Source organism: Macrosteles quadrilineatus, unplaced genomic scaffold (assembly GCF_028750875.1).
Source record: "Macrosteles quadrilineatus isolate MER2022 unplaced genomic scaffold, UCM_ALF_1.0 Scaffold_2__2_contigs__length_208266976, whole genome shotgun sequence".
In the NCBI taxonomy this organism is placed as follows: Eukaryota; Metazoa; Arthropoda; class Insecta; order Hemiptera; family Cicadellidae; genus Macrosteles; species Macrosteles quadrilineatus.
The window spans coordinates 203,124,781-203,151,561 of NW_026542595.1; the positions used below are offsets into that span (position 1 = coordinate 203,124,781).

Sequence of the window (26,781 nt, forward strand, 5' to 3'; positions counted from 1 at the left end):
GGTCAGATGGTACGAGGCATAAACTTACATAAATGTTTTTCCATTTATCTTAATTTTCTCACTGTTAGCTTTTCTTGTTTTGATCTTGATCCTTGTCTTTCTAGTTTGTAGTTGACACCATTAAACAGAATGTATACTGATGGATTTATCTATACATATAAAATCCAATGTATTTATGTTTGTTTGTCCTTTATGGACTCCGAAACCGCTCGACAGATTGTAATGAAACTTTCAGCCATTATTCAAGGATGGTTTGTGTGAAGTTTGGTGCAGATCCGTCAAAAGGGCTCCGCCCCAGTGGCTCTGGAGTTTCCCATGTTAAACCTTATGAGTACTCATATTTAAATGTAATTAAATAATCTTAACAGCTGGTTCAACTAAACAATTTGATTCTGTGATGTTCAATAGCATTAAAAAGTTAATAGGTTTACCAACAGGGTGCAGCACTATTATTTTTTAAATTTATGACAACAGCTAATTTGCAAAGAAAAGGTGAGTGAACGTAGCGAACAAACTCCAACCTGGAGGCGAGTTAGCGTAGCGAACGAACTTCGACCAGGACGTGATTGAGCCATGTGAACGAGCTCATCTTGAAAATGAACAAGCATTTGACATAAAACCACATATGACAGGACGACGTCTGTCGGGCCAGCTAGTCCCTTATGAAATAAATACAAAATTTTATTACTATATAGGACTACATATTTGAGTGAAATTTCAATACAACTGGAAATTTGACTAGGCAATAGGCCTTTTAATAAAGTGAGGTTTTTTTTAGTTTTTTTTTTTTTTTTTTTAAAAAGCTATAATCAGTTAACCTCAAAATCTTTATAGCATGAAAATATTATTATATTGTACGTTTCTTCCATTCTTTTAAATGAGGACCAGTGATGTATGATTTTGAGTTCCAAACACCAATTTGAATACAACTACTAATTTGCTTCAACATTCCTGGATGTCAGTTTTATCCTTTTCTTTTACTTACTTAAGCTATCACCAGTAAAAATTTGGTCTTTTTGCAATAGGATATTTTCTTAGTCTAAGGTCCGGGAAAGAATAATAATTTGATGCAAAAATTACAAAAGTTTATAACTTATTCATTGTAAAAAAGGCACATGCGTATTTTGTTAATATTAAAATAAATGCTTAAAACTTCTAAACATAAAATCACTAACCATTCAACCTTAATATAATTTTTAACATATACAAACAAAATCAGGTACATCTTATCAGTTTTATTAACTGACAAAGGTATTACAGCTAACAAATAGGCAAATTTGAACTTGTTCACAATTTTGAAATATGTTTTCATCAATAAATAAATATTAGAACCTGTGATGTTCCACAAACTACGAACAAAATTCAATAATTTCAACTTCAACAGATAGTCTGCAAATAACATTAAAACATTTAAAATAAAGGATAACATAAACTATGTTACATATGTAGGTACTAAAAACTAACAGATTAATAAAATAAGTTTTGGCTCCTCTATAATACAGAATTTTTCTTAAGAATAAAAACAATACTTTACTAAGGAATACATTGAGGAGAAAGAAACCAATACAAAACTATTACTCTGAGAAAATAATTTCAGGTAGTAAAATGAGAAAGACTTTCAATCACATCACAATCATGGTATGGAGAAATTTAATGTTTAACAAAAAAAAAATGAATGCAAGATGAGTGATATTGCTTTGTGTAGCTTTACCGACTAAACTATCAGCTGTTTCTTAGGCAAGACCATTGAAATGCCAACGATCAAGAAGAGCTGGATCCAATTTGGAACTATCATTAAGTAATTGTTTTTTTCAGGATTGAACTCGTGGCCTTCAGATGGTTGGGCAAGCACTACAACCCTTTGATTAACACCTGTAGTCACCTTTTATGCCAGTATGCACAAAAAAAGTAGGCCAGTTTTTGCAGTAGCTGTTGGTTTTAATATCTGAGTTGTACAACCTTTTGAAATGAGTTAAAATTACATAAAGCAATTGGTCGTGCACTGTATGCTTATACAATTTTAGTAACGACTAATAAACAATAATAAGTCAGCATGTCGACATCCGAATTATAATTGTTTGTTATTAAATTATTAATTTTAATGGAGTGATTGGCGCATTCACTATAACTGGGATGTAGTTAGTCTTGTATGACAAAAAACTTTAACTTTCAAGTGATCACTATTATAACCAACATAAAATACAATATGAAATAGTAAAATCGCATTGCTAACAATATAAACATATTCTTAAGATTTATTATACAAGGTACATGTTATATGGACGGACACTTTCATCTTACAATATGCACAGCCAAATATAATACAAAATAATACAACGTAAAGCTGGGCAAAGCACAACATTATGTTCATCTATGAATGTTATCTATTTATTTATGGCAAACCTTGCATTCAATAATACAATATTTTTATGATTTATCATGAATAAAAACAAGGTAAATTGATTGTAATTACTAATTAGATTGTTTTTCTTGGTTAAACCTGTTCTGAAACGAGCTAAATGAACTATATATACCTTAACTGGGTTTAAATAACCTTAAAATTGACTTAAACTGCTCTATAAAAATGATAAATCCATGTAGAAGTATGTTTAATACATCATGGAACATATTTGTTATGTAACTATTAACTAATAAGGCACTTGAATACTGTTTCCTTGACTCGTATTAATAATTCATTTTAGTAGGCAAGCGTAAGTATGTAACAAATTATTGGCTCCCAGCGAACTTTTAATATGAGTGTTTGACTCATGGACAAATGTATCACAATGATTTTGATATTTTATCACTGTAGTGTAGTATCCACACTACATAAAGGTTGTCTGTCATATTACCCATTTAATTTAAAAATGTTCTGTTTCTAAATATCTTTTAGACAACAGAAGTATAATTAAAGTGTTCAAATTATTGAAAATTGAGTGCTTTGACCTAGCTTCTTGCTACAAAATTAACTTAACTTTAGACTCTAAAATACTTTCAAGCTTATTGAGCATCTTAAATTATCAAACTACACCAAAATGTACAACTTTGATTTTTCCAGTCTCCTCATCTTCACGAACTTCTGAAAAGAAATAAAAGAAGATTTACTTCTCAAATAACACAGTTCAGTTGAGTCTTGATGAACCAAGGTTACATTTTATTTTAACTGAGATTTACAAACATAGAAATAAAAAAAAAGTTAAATTGCTAATTAACGGCAGTACGTCTTTGACCGCTACTAGGTCACGAATTGTGGATATTCATAGGCATGCACTGTGGATGCGATACTCCCTGGTGTGGATTAACGTCCGCACTAGTGAGTACTACGACTACCGGCAGTGCTATCCTGATAATTAGACCAATTTGTTAATTAAAAGGCAAAAAAATGTGGTACAGATTCCACTGTGGTTCGACCTTAGTCACTAACAAGACTTCAATATCGCTCTACTCATCCTTCACTCCTTTACATAAAATACGCACCTAGTGGCGTCCCCATCTTAAATAATTGATTGATATTGATATTGAACACTATACACTGGTGCCATTATGGAAAGCCTACTCCTTTAATAATAATTTTCTATAGTATTCAAAGGGAAATCAACTTAGTTGCTGAAAGAAACTATCACAAATCAAGAAGTGAGCGATTGGTTGAATGACAACAAACATTTTCAACCTTGAAGCAATTGCAAATTTTGTTTCACAAAACAACCAGAGCGACAATGAAAATACACAAAGTGATTTAGACTCAAAACCAAAATCAGTCACAGAGACATATTGAAGGCAACGCTCTACGTAAAAAAAAGATGCACAATGCCAGCTGACACAATTATCGAACGTTGTCTGCGCTGTTTTTCAACCATACTTTTTACGTCCTAATGAGGTTTTAGTATGTTTTGAGCCTATAAATTAATAGTACAGCTGTTTTTATACTTTGTTTGGGGTTTTCATCGATGTTTCTTAATGCCTTTCTGAGTATTTGAGTTTCTGAGGCAGTTTTAGTCCACATTACTATGGTTAAAGACTTACTGACTGAATGCAATGATTATACAAAGATAAACTTAAAACATCATAGCTTGTAGTAAACATTACTGCTGACAAACCCCCATACAGTATGTGCAAAGTTCCAACTTTCCCTCTTAATTGAGTAAAAAACTCTAGTAGATGTTTTTTGTGCAAACTTAGTGAAAAACTAAGTTCATTATTTGATAAATTTATCTTTCCGCACTAGATTTGTATTTTAAGGCAAAGACGGGTAGATAAATGTTAAAACGTTAAAAGAATAACATGACAACTTGGGTTATGGCTTAGGCTTTGGTTTTGGTAGTGTGTTGTTGTTATTGACTAAAATCAGCTGTTTTTGTCAGGACTATCAAACACAATGATCATGAACAGCTGGATCCAGTCTCACACTATTAAAAAGATGCAATCAAATAATTTAAATGCATTGATGTCAGAGCGAAAGAAACCTGTTTGCATCAAATTAATAATTCAGAAATGTATGTCAAATAATAAATACACCAATTCAAGTCCTTATGTGTAAACATGGTGATTGGTATCTTACCCGGTGGAGCCATGAGCAGTGAGTGAGCGTGTTTGTTGGCAAAGTACAGAGTGACGGGGTCTGAGGTGAGACGGGGGAGAGGCAGAGAGGGGGAGGGAAGCCCCACAGTGTTGACAGCTGACAAACTCTGCTCTGAGTCCTCACACTCCGACACCTCCTGCTGACAACATGTTTTGTATATAAAACTAAACTAATAACACATTAAATACTAAATACAGATAAAATAGCTACACTACACTATTGACCTGTTGTTTCAAAGGGCAGGTGGAGGAAGGAAATTGCTTTCCCTCAAACTGCCTTAATTTGGTGAACGGAATATGAAAAAATGTTCTGATTTGTAAATTTTGGTTACATATTTCAAATGGTAGGAACTACCTAGTTCACATTGGTGCATTTGTAAAATGTAGAGTAAAATTCTACACTCAGGTACTTGATGCCGAACGTTTTAATTTTTTCTCAGGAGTTGTCCGAAGGCAATTAAGGGTAGTTTGCAGTACTCACAGGCACCGTAATGTGAGTAACCGTGTCGGAGAATTTAACCTTCTGTCGAGGCGGAGGAGGGGTAGGCACCACGGGGAGGGGAGGCGGAGTTGTTGGTCTCTCTCCCTCGGAGCTGCTGCCTGAACAACTACACGAACACGACGAGTGCGAACACGAACAGTCTGAGGAACCTGAGGAAATCACAGAAAAAAATCTGTTAAAAATTATTTATAAACTCTAACATTCAGCAAAGATACACAATAAAATTTGTCAACCTTAATAACTTTGATATATTAAACCATAGACTATTATAGTCAAAGATTAAACTATAAAACTAATAATAGGATGGAAAAATATCACATGGTTTCTAATTTGTGTCTGTTGACTGACAAAAATAGTTCTGAATAATAAAATAGACTAAATAAATACACTATAGTTATAGGTTGTGTGTGTGTGTGTTTATCATAAAGTGTCAAAGTATGTTCCTCAAAAGTAAAATAGGTATTCAATTCAATTGTCAACATTTGCTAAATTTTGAATTTGTATTTTTTTTATAAAGTTGCTTAAAAAAAACAGTAGTAGCTGTTTGTTCCTGATAAATTTCAAGTAAACCAAAATTACCTAGGAAGCTCATTTATATAGGTAAAAAAATGAAAAATCTTTTTATTTTGTGAATTAGTAATCTCAACAAATGAAGCAGTATGAAAAAAATATAGTTCACCACATGGCCAAAAGTGTCTTTTTAGTTTTTAACCTCAACTCACTTTCCTAGTTTGGCTTTGTCTGGGTTGTTGACTTGAGCAAGTGTAAAAAATAGTCACTTTAGAACCCTGAGAAAAAATATACTGCCATGCCTTTGTAGAATAATTGTAAATGTCTATTTTAGTAGTGATGTACTCTAAGATATTTGTAAAACCGAATCTCAAATATCAAAACTTTAGAAAAGTTTCAGTTTTTAAATTTGATAGGAGTTTTGAGATTCCAAACTCAAAACCAAAACTACCAATACTTTTTGAACAGAAAACATGCCACAAATCTCCTGCTAAGGTGGCAAGCCTTCTGTCATCGCTCTTCTATCTTCAATTGTGACCTTGTGGAAACAATCATGATTCATATACTTTCTGCTCACAACATATTTATTGTGCAATATCCATAAATGCCCTTACAAGAAAACAAACTTCTTTGGTACCTATTTTATTCTTAACAAATCATACTGATGAATTGCCATTCTTAGATTCTTAATACAATTTTCAAGCACTTTTGAAATGTTTTGTTGAGATTACATAAGAAAATTATGTAGTTTTCAGGTGTTTTATATATTCAGAGGAAACTGAACCAATTAATTTCAGTTGTTTTTGATTGCATAATAAATATTGTATAAATATCTATTAATAATACCTTAACCAGGCAAGTAAACAAGTTTTGAAATTAGGTCTTTAGATTCAAGATTAGATTTTTTACGTTTCAGTTTTAGTATTGAGATTCCTAGTTTCAACCATCACTAATTTCAATTTTCAAGTGACAATCTAAAAACGGAGACGTACCTGATTCAGAATCGCACTCAGAAACTTGGTAGGCCTTCTCTAAAGCTGCCGAGGCCATCGCAGTGTCGCCAACATTGCGGGCATAGTGGTGCAAATCCATGAACAGGTCGTACTCATTAAGATCTATCGCTAGTCTGAACGCTTTGTCAAACACCCTGAACCTGGGTGTAACATTTTATATAAGATGTAAATATCCATTGGTTAATTGACAAAACTAAACAGAGGTTTTGTTTATATATTGACAAATCTTCAATTAGTATGGTTTTCTTAAACCCTTTGAGACCTAGAAAGTATTTGGGGATGAAATTGCAAAATTAAGCAAAGTGCAATTAAGTATTATAAAATTACCTTTGGAATCAGTTAGCAGTGTGGCCATATAAAAATACTAGCTATATTTACTACTATAAAAAAAAAAATTATAGCTTATTGAAATATGAGTAGACAATGTACATATAGCATGTTTCATGATCCTCCTTTGTGTAAAATTTCACTCAAGGTGGAAACAGAAAGATAATAGAAACCACACTTATTTCAAAATTATAGATAACACCATTATTATACACAATATAAGGCCTACTACGTTTGTCTGTGAACAGCTAAAGTGCCATTGCTTGCTTTGATGGTGAGAACTCTTTTTTGTTCACGTTATCACATTTTCTCTGTAATAATCAAGCCGATTTCACAGTTTAATGTATTAAAAAGGTTACGTTACCTTAAGATTGTACATATGTGTTTTAAACTTCAATTACTTTTTAACATAAAGAGCATGACCCATCAATTTTTTAAGGACGGCAGTCTAATTACCCAAGGTGGTAACTTTGATTTCCATCGTCAAGTTACACATTGCTTTGTTCACATATTTTCCGAAGCTAGTTGTACAAACGATGTTAATACATTAGAGGAGTTTTACCTGAGAAGTTGGTGAAAGAACCTCCTGGTCAGGTCTCTGACTGGATCACCAAACTCCACCTCCGTGGCATGACTAAGAGGTTGTGATGGCACATGGAAACTACCCAGGGCAGTCTCTAGTTGTACTGAAACATCAATAAAGAGCTGAAGAAAGTCGAGACATTAAATCTACTCTTAAACAATTCTACTAGGCACTACAACGAAATATATGGCTGAAAATATCTACAACGGACGAAGCTCAATATAGTGTACCTATTGAGTTAATTTAATCTCTAACAGAATAGCATGAAGCTTTTGCTTGTTAAAGGTTTCAACTTAACATATCTGTGATCTATTATAGTCACAAAGAAGCGATTAAATGAGTATTTAAAGATGGGACTGTAGCCTGTAGTATGCCCAGTTATGTTATATTCTCATTAGTTAATATTCCACTAAATTCATAGTGGTCTGGGAGGGGGGGTTTTGTCCTAAGGCACTGGGCACAAGCCCAGCATTGTTTTCCCATTACTTCAGGGGCCATTACCTAGGGGTTGGGGCATTATCACTTAGATAAAATCTATTGGTGATTTGGTGGGATTTGAATCCGGAACCTCAGGGACCGAAGTCCCGCACTCTACCACGACTCCAGCTCATTCCCACAGTGGTCCAAGGGTTAATAATAGTAACTATATAGGTACGATTACATAACTCATTATGAAGAAGGAATGCTTAAAACTGACCTTCTTTCTCCGGAGTGAGTGGCTGACGTAGCACATGGTTGGATATGAGATGCAGACATGTGAGACAATGGAGCCCTTGGTTGTCCCAGCTGAGACTCAACAGTAGGTTGACAGCCCTCTCTACACTGCCTACAGACAGGTATTGGGACACCAGGGTGGCGGGGGTGAGGCCGGAGCCTTGCGGGGGTGAGCCTCCGCCTATTAGTCTCAGCACTCCAACAGGACCCCTGAAACATATCACTGTGTCAGCCCATCTACACAATACAATTGAGACGACTATAACCTTGTTCACCTTGTTCAAAGAGAGACATCACTTAACATTCATTGTATTTAATTTATTTTGCAATTTTAGCTATCCATCTTAATGTGGTAGCTGGTAAAATCTGTGTGAAATAGACTTTAATACCGGTACTTACTTTTCAAACAACAGCATGAGGAACGCCTCGGTCTGCGCCCATCCAGACGTAGCTACTGATTCAGCCTTTCTGCTCCATCCAATGTGTAAAAGTGTTGGTTGTTGCCTATGACAAAGATAAATTTGTAAATTAACTCGCTATGTTTGGTTTGTAATTTTTTCTACTTGTTGTATTAAGTCTGTTCTTTTTATCATGTGTTTAAATATGTTTGTTGTCAGATGTTTTTGTAAACATTGGTTTAGTTTGAAAATAGAGTTTGTTCAAGCAAGATGTGTGAATAATATTCTTGTATAAGAAATAGAACATGGTGGCAGCTTAGTTGATTTTTTTATCGAACAAAGTCTAAAACCACGCATGATGTCAAGTAAGGGCAGAAAAAAACGAAATACTCGTAGGCAAAGGTATGAGGACAATGAGGAGGATGCCCAAAGTGAATTCAACTACATGTCAGAAAGGGATTCTAGAAAGACTGAAGGTGAGTCACTAGGTTTTGCATTGGGACAGACAAACCAAGAAAATAATGCAGTAATGTGTACTCCTACTCCTATGATAAATCTGACGTTACCAACTCCAGAAACCTTCTCTTTTACTCCGAATGAGTGGCATTCCTGGAGGAATCGCTTTCAAAGGTACAGACGGGGGTGCGGTCTAGATAGCACTTCCGACGCTCGGCAAATCGATGTACTTTTGTTTACAATGGGTAGTAGGAGTGAAGATATTTTCGATTCGTTTTCACCAAAACCGAATACTTATGACGAGGCTCTTCGGGCCTTTGATGCATACTTTGTGCCAAGACGAAATATCATTTATGAGAGAACAAAATTTCTGAGACACAAGCAAGGGAGTGATCCATCTGAAAAATTCATAACAGATTTGCATGGTCTTGCAAAAACGTGTGCATGGGGTGAACTGAACGATGAGATGGTGCTTCTGGTCCTCATTATTGGTATGAAAGATGAGGCTCTAAGTGATAGACTCCAGCTGGACTCTCAATTGACTCTGGAGAAGGCGATTAATACCTTGCGCCAACACGAGGAGCTAGAACGCCAAAAACGCGAGCTCGCCAATACTAATGTTTTTATGGTGAATAAAACGTCAATACAAGTCGGTAAAACAAATCTGTCTGAAAGAGCTGGTGAACAGAAATTCACCGAGGATGCTATGAGAAAAAAGTGCAGGAAATGTGGTTATAACTGGCACGGATCACTGGCCGAATGCCCTGCTAGGAAAGCCAAATGTGACAAATGTTCCGAGATTGGACATTTTTTTCGATGTTGTCCCTCCCGCGAAAAGTGGACGAGAAAAAACAAAAACGTTGTTAAGGAAATCGAACAGCAAGATTCAGACAGTGGTTATCAACAGGTTCCTGAGATTTTCATAGGGAATATAGACAGCAGTGACAAAGCCTGGGTCCAGGAGGTAAAAGCAAGCTGTGGAAACCAAGATTTAGGTCTTATAAAATTTAAACTTGACACAGCAGATGATGTAACCATGATTCCAGTAGGAGTTCTTGGTGATTTTAAGACTCTGCCTCTAGGAAAGTGCAAATCCCCTGTGTTTAGCGCAAAGAAGAAAGAACAAATCAATATTTTGGGAACTTTAAGGCTAAAGCTTGAACATAAGGGTGTATCATGTATATGTTTATGATCTTGCGTATATTTCTGAGGAGATCACTGTTCCACTTCTTAGCAGACGTTCCTGTGAAGAGCTGAACCTGGTGAGGAGATTTTTTTCTGTAGATTCACATGATATTGACTGAGCTACTAAGTATCCTAATTTATTTCAAGGGTTGGGAAATATGAAAGGAGAGTACAAGATTGAAATGAAGGAGAATGCAGTTCCTTACGCTATATCCACCCCCAGGGTTGTACCAATACCTTTAAAAACCAAGGTGAAAGAGCAGTTAGACGATATGCTTGAGAAAGGAGTGATTGTTCCAGTTGAACACGCGACTGATTGGTGCGCACCAATGGTAGTTTGCGCAAAAAAGGGAGGTGGGGTTAGGATCTGCGTAGACCTATCCAAACTCAACAACAGTGTGAAACGTCGGTTTTATCCTATCCCAAAGATCGAACTTTCATTGGCCGAGATCGCGGGAGCCAAGTACTTCAGCAAGATCGATGCGAATTCCGGGTTCTGGCAACTGAACCTTGCAGAGGAGTCACAAGATTACACAACATTTATCACCCCTTTTGGGAGGTATAAATTCCGTAAGTTACCTTTTGGAATTACGTCCGCTCCTGAAGAGTTTCAGCGCCGCATGTCAAAAGCTTTAGAAGGGGCAAAGAACTGTTTAGTGCACATTGACGACTGTCTGATATGGGGAAGAACGAAAGAAGAACACGACGAGTGTCTTAGGGCCGTTCTAGAGAGAGTGCAAGCTAATGGAATCACCTTGAATAAGCAGAAGTCGGAGTTCTGCAAGAAGACTGTGACATTTCTGGGGTTTGTGCTGTCTAAGGACGGAATCAAGCCTGATCCAAGCAAGGTACAAGCGATTGTGGACTTACCAGCTCCAAGAAATGCTAATGAAGTACAAAGATTCATGGGCATGATCACTTTTCTGGCAAAATTTATTCCGAACCGCAGTGAGATTTTGGAGCCAATTACGAGCTTGTTAAAGACTAAAAACGATTTCTTTTGGGGACCAGCTCAAGAAAACGCTTTTGTCACAGTAAAACAGATTTTATCATCAGAGCCATGTTTGACTGTTTCCGATCCGCAAAAACCCTCGATTCTTTCTTGCGATGCTTCAAAAAAAAGGTCTTGGAGCGGTTTTACTTCAAGTTGAAGGAGAAAACAAGAAACCTGTGGCATATATATCTCGGACTCTAACGCCTGCTGAAGAAAACTACAGTAACATTGAGAGAGAAGCGCTTGCGTGCACATGGGCAAGTGACCGTTTGAAATGTTTCCTGATGGGTAAAATGTACACAATTGAGACCGACCACAAACCGCTTGTCTCAATTTTCAAAACACAAAATTTGGACGAGCTCTCACCGAGGCTACAGCGGTTCCGAATGCGTATGATGAGATACGATTATCGCATGACCTGGACCCCAGGAAAAGACCTTGCCATAGCAGATCTACTATCAAGAAGTCCTATTCCGGCTGACGAAGATGGCGAATTGACCGAAGAAGTGGAAGCCTTCGTCCACGAAATCAGTCTGATTAGTATAAACACTACAGATGAAAATGTGACAAAGGTACTTCACTCACAAATGAGAGATCCAATCTGTGCACAACTTAAGTTACAAATTTTAGACGAATGGCCTGTAAAATCAAGTTTACCTAATGAGATTCAAGAGTACTTTAATGTGAAAGACGAGTTAAGTTGTATTGATGGGCTATTGCTTCGAGGAACTCGGATGATAATACCTCAAGAACTACGAGCGGAAATGCTCGAGAGGCTTCACAGTGGAGACTTGGGAATCACAAAAACAAGGAAACGTGCTTTGGAAACCATGTGGTGGCCTGGAATTTCTCAAGAAATAGAAAGGAAAATCAAATCGTGTCCAGTGTGTATTCAGAACTCAACTAATCACAGTGAACCATTGATTCCGAGAACTGTCCCGGATTACCCGTGGCAAAATGTGTCTGTTGACTTGTTCAAACACGAAGACAAGTGGTATATGGTTATCGTGGATCACTACTCAAGATACTTTGAAGTCGAGGAAATGCATCGAATGAGGGCTTCAGATGTGATTCGGGTTTGCAAAACCACATTTTCACGTTTTGGAATTCCTCAACGTGTTTATTCAGATACTGGGACACAATTTCACCATATTGACTCAAGTGAATTTAAACTGTTTGCAAAGGAGTGGGGGTTCTCCACATTCAGAAGTAGTCCCCACCACCATCAGGGAAATGGGGCAGCTGAAGCAGCTGTGAAAGTAGCAAAAGGGCTAATGAAGAAAAACAAGGATAAATTTGAACTTGCCCTACTTTCTTACCGGACCTCACCTCTTGATACCGGCTTTTCCCCATCTGAACTTATGTTTGGAAGGAAATTAAGAGACAATCTTCCATCTACTTTGGTTGGAAATCCTGTGGAAAATAAGAATTTTCTTGAGAGGGAGAATAAGTACCAGAATAAGTACAAGATACAACTTGATAAACGACATGGAGCGAGTGGTTTAAGTGAATTAGAAGTTGGAAGCATGGTATGGATCACAGATCTACGTCGACACGGTAAGGTAGTCAGGAAATTGAACGAACCACGTTCCTACCTTGTGGAAACTGACAAGAGAACTATTCGCCGAAACAGGAAGTTCTTAGTTCCTGCACCGTACTACGGAGGAGATGGAATTCTTTCAAACTGTTCATCCATGGTCCTTAATCGTCCATGCAACTCACGTGATCGTCCAGGAGCTGGCACAGTAACCCGTTACGGAAGGTCCATTAAGAAACCGAGGCGGTACTGAGGTTCATAAAGATGTGGACATCTTGAAGCGGGATGTTGTATTAAGTCTGTTCTTTTTATCATGTGTTTAAATATGTTTGTTGTCAGATGTTTTTGTAAACATTGGTTTAGTTTGAAAATAGAGTTTGTTCAAGCAAGATGTGTGAATAATATTCTTGTATAAGAAATAGAACACTACTCAATATATTCTATATTTTACAGTAGACTCCATTTTATCCAAACACCTTTTAACCGGACTTCACTTGGCAGAAGTGACCATTTCTTTTACCGGGCAATTTTTATCATCCGTTTAACCAAATTGGATCAACAGGAAGTAGGAGATACATAAGCGACTTTTCTCGTGGGAGTATTTGAGTGCACTTACTTGAAATAAGCTCCGAGATCAATGATGGTAGATGGAGTCACATCTTCGCTCATGAGCTGCATCTTGACGCAGGCTAGAGAAGCGTCGAAACACTGCAACTGACTACGCTCATTGGCTACAATCACTAGACAGTTGTCTGGGTGCCAACACACCAGCGTAGGGATCTGAAGAGGAAATATTTAACGAGGAGTTTGAATTATGATAAATATTTCGTAATAACATCAACAATGGTAGCCTAATTTCTTAATTAAAAGATGTTTTAGTACTTCATTAGAATTTAGTTGAAATTTTTCACAATGTTCCTGCATCTGGAATCTTATCCTACCCGGTGAGAAACTAAAGCATAGAAAATTAATAAACAGCCTGGCCAAAGCTGGAGTTATCTGTGTTGATTTTCTTTTGTGACAAAAGGTTTAACTGAGGACGGTATCATATTTCTGATTCTGAAACATCATTAAAAACTGTTTTAAACTGATCCTGATGGTACCATCCGTTTAGGATGCCATGATCCCTAAAATAACGCAAAAAGAGTAGTTATAGGTTGTAAAATATGGTGTAGGCCTACACTTTAACAAAAATAATTATTTTAACTCTATTCACCATCCAAGCATTAATAACTGTGTGGTATGAATTAAGAAATTAACAAAGCTATTTATGAACACAATTTTACTCACAAAGGCAGCTTTTACAATGTGTGTAGCGCCTCTGCCCTCATCGTACAGCACTAGTGAGCCGTCTATACAGCCGAGAAGCAACTTGGCATCGTCATGACTGAACGCAAGACAGCACACATGCGTCTGCAGTGGAATACACGTGACTGCCGTGCGTTGTAGACGAGACTTGGACACTTCATACACACAGTTCTCTACCGTCACCTCGCCCTGTAACAGCAAACCTGCATCGTAAACACAAACATATGGGTAGAGTACATTGGTTGCCTTAAGTAGTCTCAACAAATCGTTGGTGGAAGTTTGCCTGGCGTTTGATTTTCCATAGAGTTCTTTTACATTTATGCAATATTTTATTAATGAAATGGTGCAAAAAAGTTAGAGGACAATAGAGGAAGTAAATGAAGAGGCGGCTATGGTGAGTTAAAAGTGCAATGAAGCTAAAAGTTTAATTTAACAAACAAACAACAACAGTAACAAACAAACAAAAATATTCCTGGTGATTGGTCTGAGAATTTTATTCAATGGTTGTTTCATGCATGCATAGGTTGCTATTTTGTTGAGTTTAACAATGGTTTAACAATGGTTATTCATCTTTAATACTTGTGTTAGTAAAGATTATAAGATAGGAGAGAGAGATTCTTCACTAAGATGTAGAAAGAAAAAGAAAATTGACTGGTAGTAATAATTAAATTACTTTTGAATCCAAATCCACCCAACATATTTCTCAAAGCCATGTGTTTATGAAAAAGAACAAGAACCAGTCAAAAAAGCACTGTGCATTCTATGACCTCTTTCACGCTTTAGTATGATTTTGATTTTACCTTTCTTGACACCTTCTGTTCGACTGAGTGGATTAGATTGCTCTGCACTTGACTGAACATAACGCAAAGAGGATCGTGTTCCGTCCGGTAAAAGCACAGTAGCTCTGCTCGCAACCTGCAAAATTACACATGAGATAATAAACTAAAAGAGATAATGAAATAGACAATCTTCAGGCATATACTTAGATGTTGGTTGTACTTACAAACCACGGACTAGAATGATCTCTTGTGAGTAATAAAATGTAATGATATGACTAAATAAGCCTAACACTAGATCTTTTTGTAGTGTCCCAGGCAACTAAATGATAAATATAAAAAATATAAAAAAGGGTTATTTTCTTTAATCCATGATAAAACAGTTAAAAAAGAGTTAATATAAAAGTTATGTAGAAAATTTAAAATTTATCTAATGTCAATTTATCAACAAGTTATTATTTTGGATAAAGACTTTGATTGAGACTTTTCAAAAACAGCCTAATATGTTATTACCATATGACTATAAAAAAATTTAAGAACAACTGGGACAGGTAAACAAATCGCCGAAGGAATATAGAATGCTGTAAATTTTCTTTTTGCTTTTGTTCAGTTCAGAATCAATCCACCAACCATCAACATTTCTCGGTTTATCAATATAAGTCCCTCCATCTAAAATTTTGATTTATTATTTAACTGTACACACTTTACAATTCATACAATTCTTACCCATTCACACTGTAAACATGGACGTTTGCTCTGTCCTGGTCTTTGACTTGAGGACTCCAAGGGTAAACTTCATCTCGAGTGCATCTCCACCAAATGAGAACCTGGAAATTGGGAAATCTGAGTTTAAGTGACTTTGATAGACAAAATTATCCAAATACAGTAGAACCTTGATAACAAGACTCTCATGGGGATTGCAAAATAATTCTGGCTATCAAGGTTGACTTCTTATTGAGGTTTGCAATAACATGTGTTTAGAGGTAAAATAAATTCAAGGGGATTTGAAAAATACACTTGTTATCAAGAGTGACTTTTTATCGAGGGTCTTCTTATCGAGGTTCCACTAGACATGCTTACATTTACTCTTACATTAAGAAGGTGTTTCGCCTCACCAACTGTCTCCACTTCCTAAATCCTGTGACTCTTTTTCATCGGCTCTCATTATTTTCCTTAGAATATGTAACTCCTGACAAATAAGGATGTTTATAACGACAAAGATGTTATATAGATGAGATGATTGTAACTGATGAATATCTGCTGGTTCTTTTATTTGGTAGTTGCTAGTCTAGTGGTTAGTAGACTTCGGTGCAGTAGGGATAGGTTCGATTCCCGGCATATCCACAAAACTTTAATGGGTTTGTACCGCTTAGCGGTAATATTCAACTATATATGACTTCAATTTAAAATGTCACTGGCATAGAACAAAAGGCCGTTTAAATTATTAATATTGCCTGTTCTAAAAGATTAAGAAGCTACTGTCTTCTCTCAGGATCAAACCGGCATCTTTCTCATTAGTGGGTGAGCAGAAAAATTATTAAGTTACTCAGCTGGATCCATTGGCTACATAATCTTTTACCTCATTTTTGGGCATCAAAGTTTTTTTTTAACATCTTAATGCTTAAACGACCAATATATACTTGAAAGTGACCTCTTAGTTCTCTTTAGTCAGTCAAAAGATGTTTTGCCATATTTTTTTCAAATTTTAACTACCTTTAGTTCTTTTTCAAGGGTGTGTGTTTTAATCAAAATGGAAGAATATGTTAAAGTCCTGTTTTGTAAATATCAAGTTAAATGTATAATCAGAAAAATGTTAAAATAATTCCTTTATTATTTCTGCAATAAACTAAAAATAAATTTATAACCCTAAAATAGAAACAATACAACAAGATTGAATCAATTAATACGGAAAAACTTTATAGCTCACCATATCTCCAGTCTTGTTAACAGACAGTTTTCGCTCCAGTCTACGACCCGCTGGCCCCGCCAACTCCAACGATCCCACTTTGGGGTCCAGAGCCCCCCACTTACGCAGGGCCCCATGCTTCACTGCAGGCTTCCCCAAGCTTACGATTGTCACTTGGTTGTCGTTGTAGGAACAAAACACATTAGTGTTTGTCAAACTCACTGAAAACAGTTTGTGTGCAAGTTTAATTTGTACTAGAAAAACACTAAAAACAGTAACTTAATCCTTGGATTTTTAAGTAGACGGCTCTAAAAATAATAAATGTCTTTTGTGACTAAAATTATAGATATAATCATAAACATATCCACTCACTGTTTAGGATATAAAGTAAACTCAAACTTATCAATTCATCTTTAGAAGCATTTATTCTGTAAATATATTAGTCTAATAAACTGCTTCAAAGTTAGTTCAGTATGTTAAAACACCATTATAGCCCCTAAATTGTAGCATTCTAGTCCTAGAGTTATGTAGGCCAACTACTTCATCCAAACAGTAATATCTTATTATTTACTTATGTTGCCCTTATTTTACTACATCAAGGGGGAATAGGCCATTTATTTGTCTGGACAGGAGTCGTCTGTTACATTGTAAAGACAACAAAATACAGGTAGGCATGACTCAATTTTAATCATTTCGCAATGTTTATTATTTTATGACAAAAAATGTATATGTAGTTATTGGGAATTGAGAGAAAATAACACTTGATCTGTATAGCTTACCGGTAGCTGTAGTGAGGAGTTAAAAAATATGAATAAGTAAGTGATTGCTCTATTCAAACAGTCCCGGATTAGATTACATTTCTAAGACACTGAAAAGCATGTGTCTGTATTTTATGAGAATGTGATTGAAGTAAAAAATTTAAATACCGGTACATGAAAAGGAGGATTGACCAGTTTACTTGAATCGGCGAGGTTGAATTCAAACGACTTTCCACCTTAGTTTTAGTGATAGGAATTAGGCTATAGGACATATTCTTCTTTTTAAATTGACTCAATACAAAAAAATGAGTAGGTTACCTAAGAATTCCAAAATAAATTTTTTCTTTAGTGGCTGGCTGGAAAAGCCGTACGATACTCACCATCAGAGACGTAATCGCTGAGAAGTTTTCCAACCAGAAACTTGTCAAAAACAATCTCTAGTAGATCTCCAGTCGATGGACTGACAGTCAAGTTAGCTAGGAGCCCAGAGTTAAACATGAGCTGTAGGGTACAACTGTTTCTCCATTGGTGATAGACCACTCTCTGGCTCTCTAGATATTCCTATAACATTGAACTCAATTAAAATTGAATTCAATTTTACAAATGACACAATTAAGTGCCTAAGCTGAATGTGAAGGCAGGGTGAGTTTAAAATGGAGTGAGGTGATCGGTTCAGCATTGTTACTAATTTAACTGATAAGGCTTGCTGTTTCTTAGCGAGGATTGTTGAATATGAGCGTAATAATCAAGGACAGCTGGGTCCAATTTCAAACAGTCAAAAAACTAACTGAATCAGTGACCTTTTGATTTCTAAGTGAACACCAGGCTCCATTTGCAGGGGAACGCGGCGGAACAGAGTTCTGGTACCTCTTTTTCGGAAAGATAACAATATTGGCATAAATAAGTAAAAATCACATTAAATAGACTACAGTTACGGCATCTCATTTTTTACATGTCGAGCACTGGTGAACACTATCCTCACTTAGCTACCCAGCTTAGTCTAGTTACCTTAGATAGGTAGGCCTAAGTTGTAACATCAAATCTAGATTGAATAAAACTAATAGATGTTTTATAAAGGAAATATTAAGTAATGTCCAGACAACTAAATTATTAGTTTTAAAAATCTTTCTGTTGATTTTTTTCATATAGAGAAGTGTGGACTAACATTTACGTTGTTTAACGAAAATGTTTTACTTGAACGATTTCAATATTATATAATGTAAGATGGACGAGTTGGATTATAAACTCCATGATAACCCAACTTAGGGTACAGTGGCCTATTGCAAGTAAAAGAAAAAAATTGTTGTAAAAAGTAATTACAGCCTCAAAAACTGATAAACCTTCACAATGTTTAGCTGCTAGGAACTTCATTTGAAGCTATGAATAAAAATTGTACAGTATGCTTGTTACTACGGCATCTACCCTGGTCCAGCACTTTCAATAATATAATAATATAATAAAAAATAATCCAGTATCGGCCTAAAAGAAAAAAATGTTGCTTAATGTCCGTAGCGATTGGGAGTGTCAGTGTAGCAATCAGAAGAGTCTAAAGCGATAGGCAGACTTGAAGACCGTATAACAGGTGTTGAAAGCGGTTGGCAGACGTTGCGAGCATAATGCAAATGTCAGGTGCGATCGACAAAACCTGAAAGAACAGTGGTTTTTTCGCTAGTTACGCAATAACAGCTGTTTTTAGAAGATGTTCAGTAATCCAGCATTTTTAATAACCCCGCAACCGCGATAGGCACGAACCTTCCTGACTATCAAGTGTTTACTGGTTGCCAAGATTTCCTCCGGCATTGACTTGCAAAATTTATGCTTAGAGTAGGGCCTAACTTAGTCGTAAAAAATACGAACACTGTAACCACTCAGCTACCTAGATGTTCTGTTGCTTATGTTTTTTGTTTGATAAAAAAAAAAATGAAGTTATGGAAAATTCTAAATTAGGTACAAAGCATTAATAGCTTACTTCAAATTCTTTTAGAGTGTCCTTTAGTTTTAGAGGTCTTTTATTTTGAGGAGTCCATATCATCCCTCTTTTCTCAACGTAAGTCTTTTTTCCAAGTGTAAATGGTGATTCTGTTGAGGTTTTCTTATCAAAATACCTGAAAACAAAAAATAGATAATACACATTCTGGCATTATGGTACTTAATTTGGATAAAGATTATTATTAACTTAAGTCCCACTAATCCTAAATAATTGGGACGAGACCCTGTTTGGATTAACTTATCAAATTGATTGGATCTAGCTGGAAATACAGTTAAATTGCATAAAAAATTTTAAAATGGTATTTTATAAGTTGGCGTAATGGCTTTATTTTTTCTCTATCGATCACAATAACGGTGATCGTATCCTGCGATCACAGTAAAATTACAATAATTTCCCATATGACTGAGAAACTACTGTATCGTCTTCCCCGATCAACTGGATGTGTATCCTATGGCTGGATTGTATTAGTTTAATTAGCTGTTGCAGTCATCTATGTCTAGGCCTATAATAGCTCCCTGTAGGCTATGTATCATAACTCCCTCAATGTATAATAACTCCTTTTGAGATGCAAATTATACATCGACGGTTGCAGTACAGAGAGCAGACTAAAATCTGAAAAAAAACACATTGATTAGCCTACCTAACATCAATGTTTCAGCCCTGAAAACATTGATGGTATCCTGACGATGTTATCAGTAGATCAATGTTACCGTCCATGATGAACATCGATGCGGGTGGTTGACTAATCGATGCTCAAACCTACCCTTAAACCACTGTTATGCACTCATCTGTTTAATACCCAAGCCTAGGCCTAACTTAATGTTTGTTTAAATATTCCACAGGCAAAGAAATCAAATCAATCTTCTCATAACCTAACTTACCCTAAGTTTAATAGGCCTACTCCTAAACTACTTTTGAATTGTAGGTACAATTGTAGGCACAATTCAGAAATAGCCAATGTGACACAATTCTATGTCCTAAGCCTAAGTAGGCCTATGTGCCTAAGCCCTAGGCTTAGCAATTCTACATAAAGTTTACTGTAGGTTAGGGGCTATAGGCTATTAGACGAACTGAGCACTAAACGATTTGTCGATTTGTTTTACTAAACCTGGGTAAGCAAGGTGTTGTATTTTACCTACATATCTTGGTATGTTTAAGGGAAGAAAATATGAATACGTCTAGGCCTATCACTAGATTGAAGGGGAAATCCAAAACTTAACTTAATATGACTAGCCCTAGCCAATAAAATATTGTGTGTTTAGCATACCTGAAGGCTCCAAAATCAGTATCTCTGATACCAATAACATCATTGAAACTCCAGAAATGTACTTCGCTCAATAGTGTGAACATAGTAACCAGTTTTACCCTTGCCTAACCTACAATATTGGCTTATACACTGATATGTCAACCATTTTTTTACAAAATGTCAATAATTAATATTTGATCTGATAAAATACGAAGTTTATTACACATAACACCAACATTTAAAGATAATAAAGCAAAAACATAGCATAACTATGACTGAGATATACAAAATCTAAACTAAGTCCTAAATAAAGAAAACAAAAACAATAAACAAACAACAAAATGTTCAGTTCAGCTGTTGTTGGGTTTGGTTACGTATGCAGTAAGTAACCTAACCTTTGAACTTAAATCCTGAAACATTTGACTGGCGTTAAATTGCCACCATGAAGCTGCGCTATGTAGTTACTATAACAAAGAAATTCCGCAATGTTGTGACGCAAATTGGTTCGTGTATGATGACAAAAAATAGGTTAGGAACCATCTTTTTGTAAAGCATCAAGTTTGTATAATTTCATAATGGTGGTCATTTCAATTTTTCAAAGTGTAATAACTCAAAAGCCATAGGATTTATAAAAAAGTTACAAAAGACAAAAAGGATGGAAATATAAACTCACTTTACAGAATTAATTGCAGTGTTAGTATAAGGTCATAACAGAAATAACGGAGAAAATTCATTTTTATAAAGGCAATCCCTGCTAATTTATAGAATTTTCCAAAATTTGTTGTATTAATTAACTTCAGAAAATCCTATTCACAAAATAGAAAGGCCTACACACCGACAGATAGAAAACGAAGCGACATAAGGCATATGATTATTTGATATTTTTTGTTTGTTTTGACCTAAGGAACATGACCACGGAGTTTCGGCAGAGAGTTTCGAAACTCCCTGTAATTAAAATAGTCTAGATCTATACATATTTTTTGATGATACCCTCATCATGTTAGGAAAATGGGGCGTGCTAGCCTATCTGTGATTTTATTTATACATGGTGTTCAAAAAAGGTGGGGACATATTTTACCTAGTGATTCCTTCAGTGAAAATAAAGAGAAAATCGCGTAGGCCTATGACATTTTTCCAAAATCGCTTTGTTAACCAGATATCTACCATTTTGTATCTTTTACATAAGAATTTTTATCTTTGGACTTTTTCAACCAATCTTTATAAAACTTGGTATGTATGTGGGTAGAACAGACCAATGTTAGACAAAAACTTAAAATTTCAAAATTGCAGCCATTTTAATTTTTTAAACTTAAATGACTCAAAAACTACGATTTTCATTTGTAAAATGGGGTAGAATAAGGCAGAAGCTAGTCAAGTTTGCCCCCATTTTAAAACTAAAAATCGTAATATTTCAATATTTCATGGCTATTTCTTATTCGATCTTTGATAGGGAATTCGAATATCTCAACATAAATACCGAGTTTTATAAAGATTTGTTGAAAAAGTCCACAGATAAAAATGTTTATGTAAAAAATACAAAATGGCGGATATCTGGTTAACGAGTGGATTTTGGAAAAGTTTTATACTTGAGTTTCTCTTTATTTTCACCCAAGGAATCACTAGGTAAAATATGTCCCCACTTTTTTTGAACATCCCGTATAGTTACTTTTTACTTTCCATATTAGCGAATTTCCCTATAGGGAAGTAGCTATTACCGTAGGTCTCAAGAATCAAGAATCAAGAATCAAGAATCAAGAATCAAGAATCAAGAATCAAGAATCAAGAATCAAGAATCAAGAATCAAGAATCAAGAATCAAGAATCAAGAATCAAGAATCAAGAATCAAGAATTTTTATTTCCATAAAATGTGGTTACATTGCTGGAAAACGTCAGTCAACTATAGCTAAAAAAAATAAAAACTAAAATAAGACAATGGTACAAGGTTTCTTACCAATATAAGAATTACATTCCTGAAACTCTCCATGCAAAGAGAAGAAAAAAAAAACAGCACACAGCACTCGGTTGAAAAACTAAAAAAAACTACTTACAAGTTCTTCTTTCAAATCAAAAAATTCTCTGTTTTTGTACAAAGGGTTTGCCAAAAGGAGCCCCTCAACACCTTTTCTAAATTTTGGGTCCGGCAGGTTCCGAGCTGCAAAAGGAAGTTTATTAAAAAACTTATAACTTAGAATCTCATTCGACATCTGAACTTTACTTAATCTAACATGTGGTAAATTGATATCATTTTTCCTACGTGTATTATAGGGATGGATGTCGCCTCTCAGCTCAAGAGAATCCCATTCCTTCTTGATTTTGATCAAGGACTGAAAAATATAGAGGTTACAAACTGTCATTAAGCTCTCAGCTACAAATATGGGTTTGCAATGGTCCAAGTAATCAGCACCAGCTACTACTCTAACTGCTTTCTTTTGATAGCGCAGAACTCTCTTGACCCCAGAGGCGGCACCCCAGAGCCTTAGGCCATACAATAAAATACTCTGAAAGAAAGCAATATAAGCAGTTTTCAGCCAGTCCTTTGGTACAAAATATCTCAGTCTTCTGAGTAGACACAGAGCTCTGGAAAGTCTCATGGTAAGACCTAGGCCCGGGACCGATTTAATTTTTCATTTTGATGTCCCCAGAGGCCAAAAACACCATTCGTTCAAATTTTTATATATCTCTATATATATATATATCTCTATATATATATATATATATATATATATATATATATATATATGTCCATCCGCACGATAACTTGAGTAATTTTTGTCCGATTTTGATAAAATTTGGTTTGACGGTGTAAGGCGGGATAAACTCGAACGAGTTCGCGAACCAGCATGATCGGATTATGGGAACGGGGGTTTACGGGGGGTTTTATGGGGTAAAAATAGGTTTTTCCCATTTTTGACCCAAAAAAATAAAATTTTGCAAAATCTTTTCAAACCATTTGGTAGAGCTTAAAAAAACAAATAATTTAGTATATTGAAGTGTTACTATGCGCCTAATGGTTACGGAGAAAATTCCAAAAAAAAGTAAATTTTAAATTCCCATGTTATTCTTATGGAGAATAAGTAAACTGTTGTAGTTTGCTTGTTTATGAACATATTTTGATCAAATTTGGAAAATGTTTTTATTTCTTACTAGCTATTAACATTTTACAAAAAAAAGTTTTACCCTCCCTGATGCAGCAAACCTAAGTACCTGTTAAAATAATTCTATTTAAAAAGGAAATAAATGTTAAATTTTTAAGTAGACATTTTAGTGTAAATCCAATCAGACATATGGAAATTCGCTTAGTCTGCAGGTTTGCTGCGGCGGGGGTATTTTTTTATATTTTTTTCAGTGAGAGCCGCAAGAACAAGCATCTGCCAGAAACCCAAGGAGATGGGGTTTTGTAATTTAAAACCACAAATGTAAATTTATTACTGTAACTTAATTATAAATGCAATTTATATTTTTTTTTACCCTTAAGACAATTTTATAACAGGAAAGAAGTTTAAACATAATCAGATCACGTGCACAAGGTTTTACGGGCTAAACATATGCTTTTAAAATTGTTGACCTTCAAATCATAAAGTTTGGCCATCTATTTTTGTAGAATTTTAAAATTGACTGATCTAATTTAGTACATCAGTTCATTATCGTACGCTTAGTGATTACATAGAAATTTCGTATGTTCATATTCACAACAACAAAGTGTCATTTCCAGTTTACTAGGTTTTATACAGGTATATTGAAACTGTTGCTTAAAACTGAATGGAACTATTTAACATTTAGCACAAATTTCCCATCGCATTCCATTTTGGTATAATTCTGTTGTTACCCAGGAAAACATATTAAAAATCAACATTCATGCATGCTGTGCTACGGCCACCATATTGGAAAATGGCGGTCAATTTTCTCTTTTTTTAAGTTATTCCCGAACAAACAGATTTAATACAAGCAAGCAAAAAATGTAAACAACATATAAACTATCCATATTGCAACATTTCAATTCCAGTGACAATTGCATATTTTCCAATTCCAATATTGACTGTTAAAGAATTGAAGCTGCCTTTGTTTAAATTCCATTGTAAACATTTCCACACAGATCTGTCTTTTGTGGTTGGGACAATTATTATCATTTCATCGTTTCCAGTCCTTTCACAAAAACAAATGCATTGCTGCAAGCATCGCTCGGTTCGACTCGGAACGGCTTTCATCCACTCGATGGGGTTTATTACTTTGAATGGTTTTGTGCACTTAATGAACTGACAAGTAAATATGTGGGTTGAGTTTAATTTAAATCCTATGACGATTTAATTTTGTTGAATAGTTTCACAGATAATTTTTATTTTGTTCAAAGGTAAATGTTAATTGTTGGTTCTTCCAATTTTATGTCTCAAGTTTCTTCTTTTGTGGCATTCCACAAAAAGTGTTTTAGTTACACTTCTAAAACTAATATTACACCCCCTTAATGCATAGTTAAATCATTTAAACCCATACTAATCCTGTACAGGTCATTAAATCTATTTAATTCCATGAGTGAATCGGTCCCTATGAAATATCTCGAGCTCTAGGAAAAAGGTAGCGTGGCTGGTGAGGATTCATTTTAAAGCTTAAAGTCCAAGGACGGTGGAAAAATATCAGAAGTGTCAAAAGTCTACACTGTCCCTCACAGGCCGCCAAGATCCAGTCTCATTTAAGTTGGTCAGAAAAAAACATTTTGAAAAGGAAAAATTCCAGTTTCATAGAAGGAGACGAACGAATTTGAAAATGCATTTAAATGTTGAATAAAAAGAATAAGTATTAGAATAACCGTATAGAAAAGTCTTTGTAAATTTGTTGAAAACGTAGCCTTTTTTTCACTTCCCCACAAAAGTATCCGAGAATATATACAGAATATGTTCGTAAGCCTTAATGGTTCACCAAACATTTTGGGTTGTTATCGAAATCATATTTCATTTCATACCTACTATTATTCAATTACTTAGATCACTTCAAGGTTTCCCCCCGTATATAGTTTTTACAATTTTTAACTAGTCATTCAAAGTGTAATTTCCGTTAAACATGACAATCCCGGTGTAGTATTAAATTGTTATTTATAGCCCCGGATTAACTCCAATGCTACGTTTACTGAACCAGAAATGGTGGCGTGCTTCCCAGGGGCTCTGTATGGAGTCTGGGGCTTTAATCTCAGCAATGAATGGTTCAAAGTTTGACGCCACACTGGGTGTGGGAAGAGGGAGCAATAAAAGGGTGTTAAAGTCGCACGTGTCGGTACTACAGGGCTTCACAATGGTGAAGTGTGCCTGCCCTCGCTGGAGACTACCTACCAGTCTCGTTATATCCAATACTAATCTGGTCTCATGAACCAAGGGGTTTTTATCAGGTTATGTCTGCAGTCATACGGGCATTTCACATGGCAGTTGCCAACATGGATCGTTTTCTGAATTGATTTTAATTTGTACAATAATAGACTTCTCATCCTTTTATAAAATTACTAGCTTACCCCGTCGTGGCTTTACTCACGAAAATTTAAGTTAAACATTATGTGACCATTTGTTAAACTAAGGGAGAACTTCTTCATTTACAACAATAACTGTTCCACTACCAAAAGCCAAAAGCCTCGGACTACTCGATGCATTTGTAACGTCTGCGTTGATTCGTGTTTAACCTGATTATGGAAGTTGATCTTCCCAAGAGATTAATAACGTATATTTTTGATGGTTATTATGTAAGAAACAACAATATGCCTAATTAACTAAAATTAACAATTTACAATATCATTCTGCATGATCTACGAAAAAAAAGAAAAAAAAAACAATTACTTTCAGGTCAATGGATTTGATTAAAATTTTCCAGAATGAAATACAACTAAGGGGTTTTAACGTTTTAACAGTCTTAGTCTGTAGTCCATATCAGAACATAATAAATGTGTAAACTTTGAATACTTCAGCTTGTATACAGTTTGAAAAACAGTTGATTTTAAACCAAAATCATGCCGGTATGGCATCT

The 26,781-nt window shown here is 35.3% G+C and overlaps 1 protein-coding gene across 1 annotated transcript; it reads right to left on the bottom strand.

Annotated features, from left to right (window-relative positions):
* Positions 1–1,117: 1,117 nt before the first annotated feature.
* LOC128987439 (WD repeat-containing and planar cell polarity effector protein fritz-like) lies at positions 1,118–20,982 on the bottom strand. The gene is made up of 15 exons (XM_054408282.1): positions 20,803–20,982; positions 19,515–19,650; positions 17,926–18,106; positions 16,809–17,008; positions 15,608–15,708; positions 14,906–15,020; positions 14,088–14,294; positions 13,414–13,577; positions 8,627–8,731; positions 8,211–8,437; positions 7,493–7,616; positions 6,583–6,743; positions 5,060–5,229; positions 4,559–4,718; positions 1,118–3,079 (listed from the first exon to the last, which is right to left on the bottom strand). The coding sequence occupies exons 1-15, from the start codon at positions 20,883–20,885 to the stop codon at positions 3,021–3,023; spliced, it is 2,193 nt and encodes a 730-aa protein (XP_054264257.1). The 5' UTR covers positions 20,886–20,982; the 3' UTR covers positions 1,118–3,020.
* Between the last annotated feature and the right edge of the window lie 5,799 nt (positions 20,983–26,781).

Coding starts and splice junctions, on each gene's coding strand:
- LOC128987439 (XM_054408282.1), bottom strand. CDS start 20,885: ATGTTCACACTATTGAGCGAAGTACATTTCTGGAGTTTCAATGATGTT. Junction 15,709..16,808: donor TTAACAAGACTGGAGATATG/GTGAGCTATAAA, acceptor CCCAATTTCCAG/GTTCTCATTTGGTGGAGATG. Junction 14,295..14,905: donor AACAGAAGGTGTCAAGAAAG/GTAAAATCAAAA, acceptor TTGCTGTTACAG/GGCGAGGTGACGGTAGAGAA.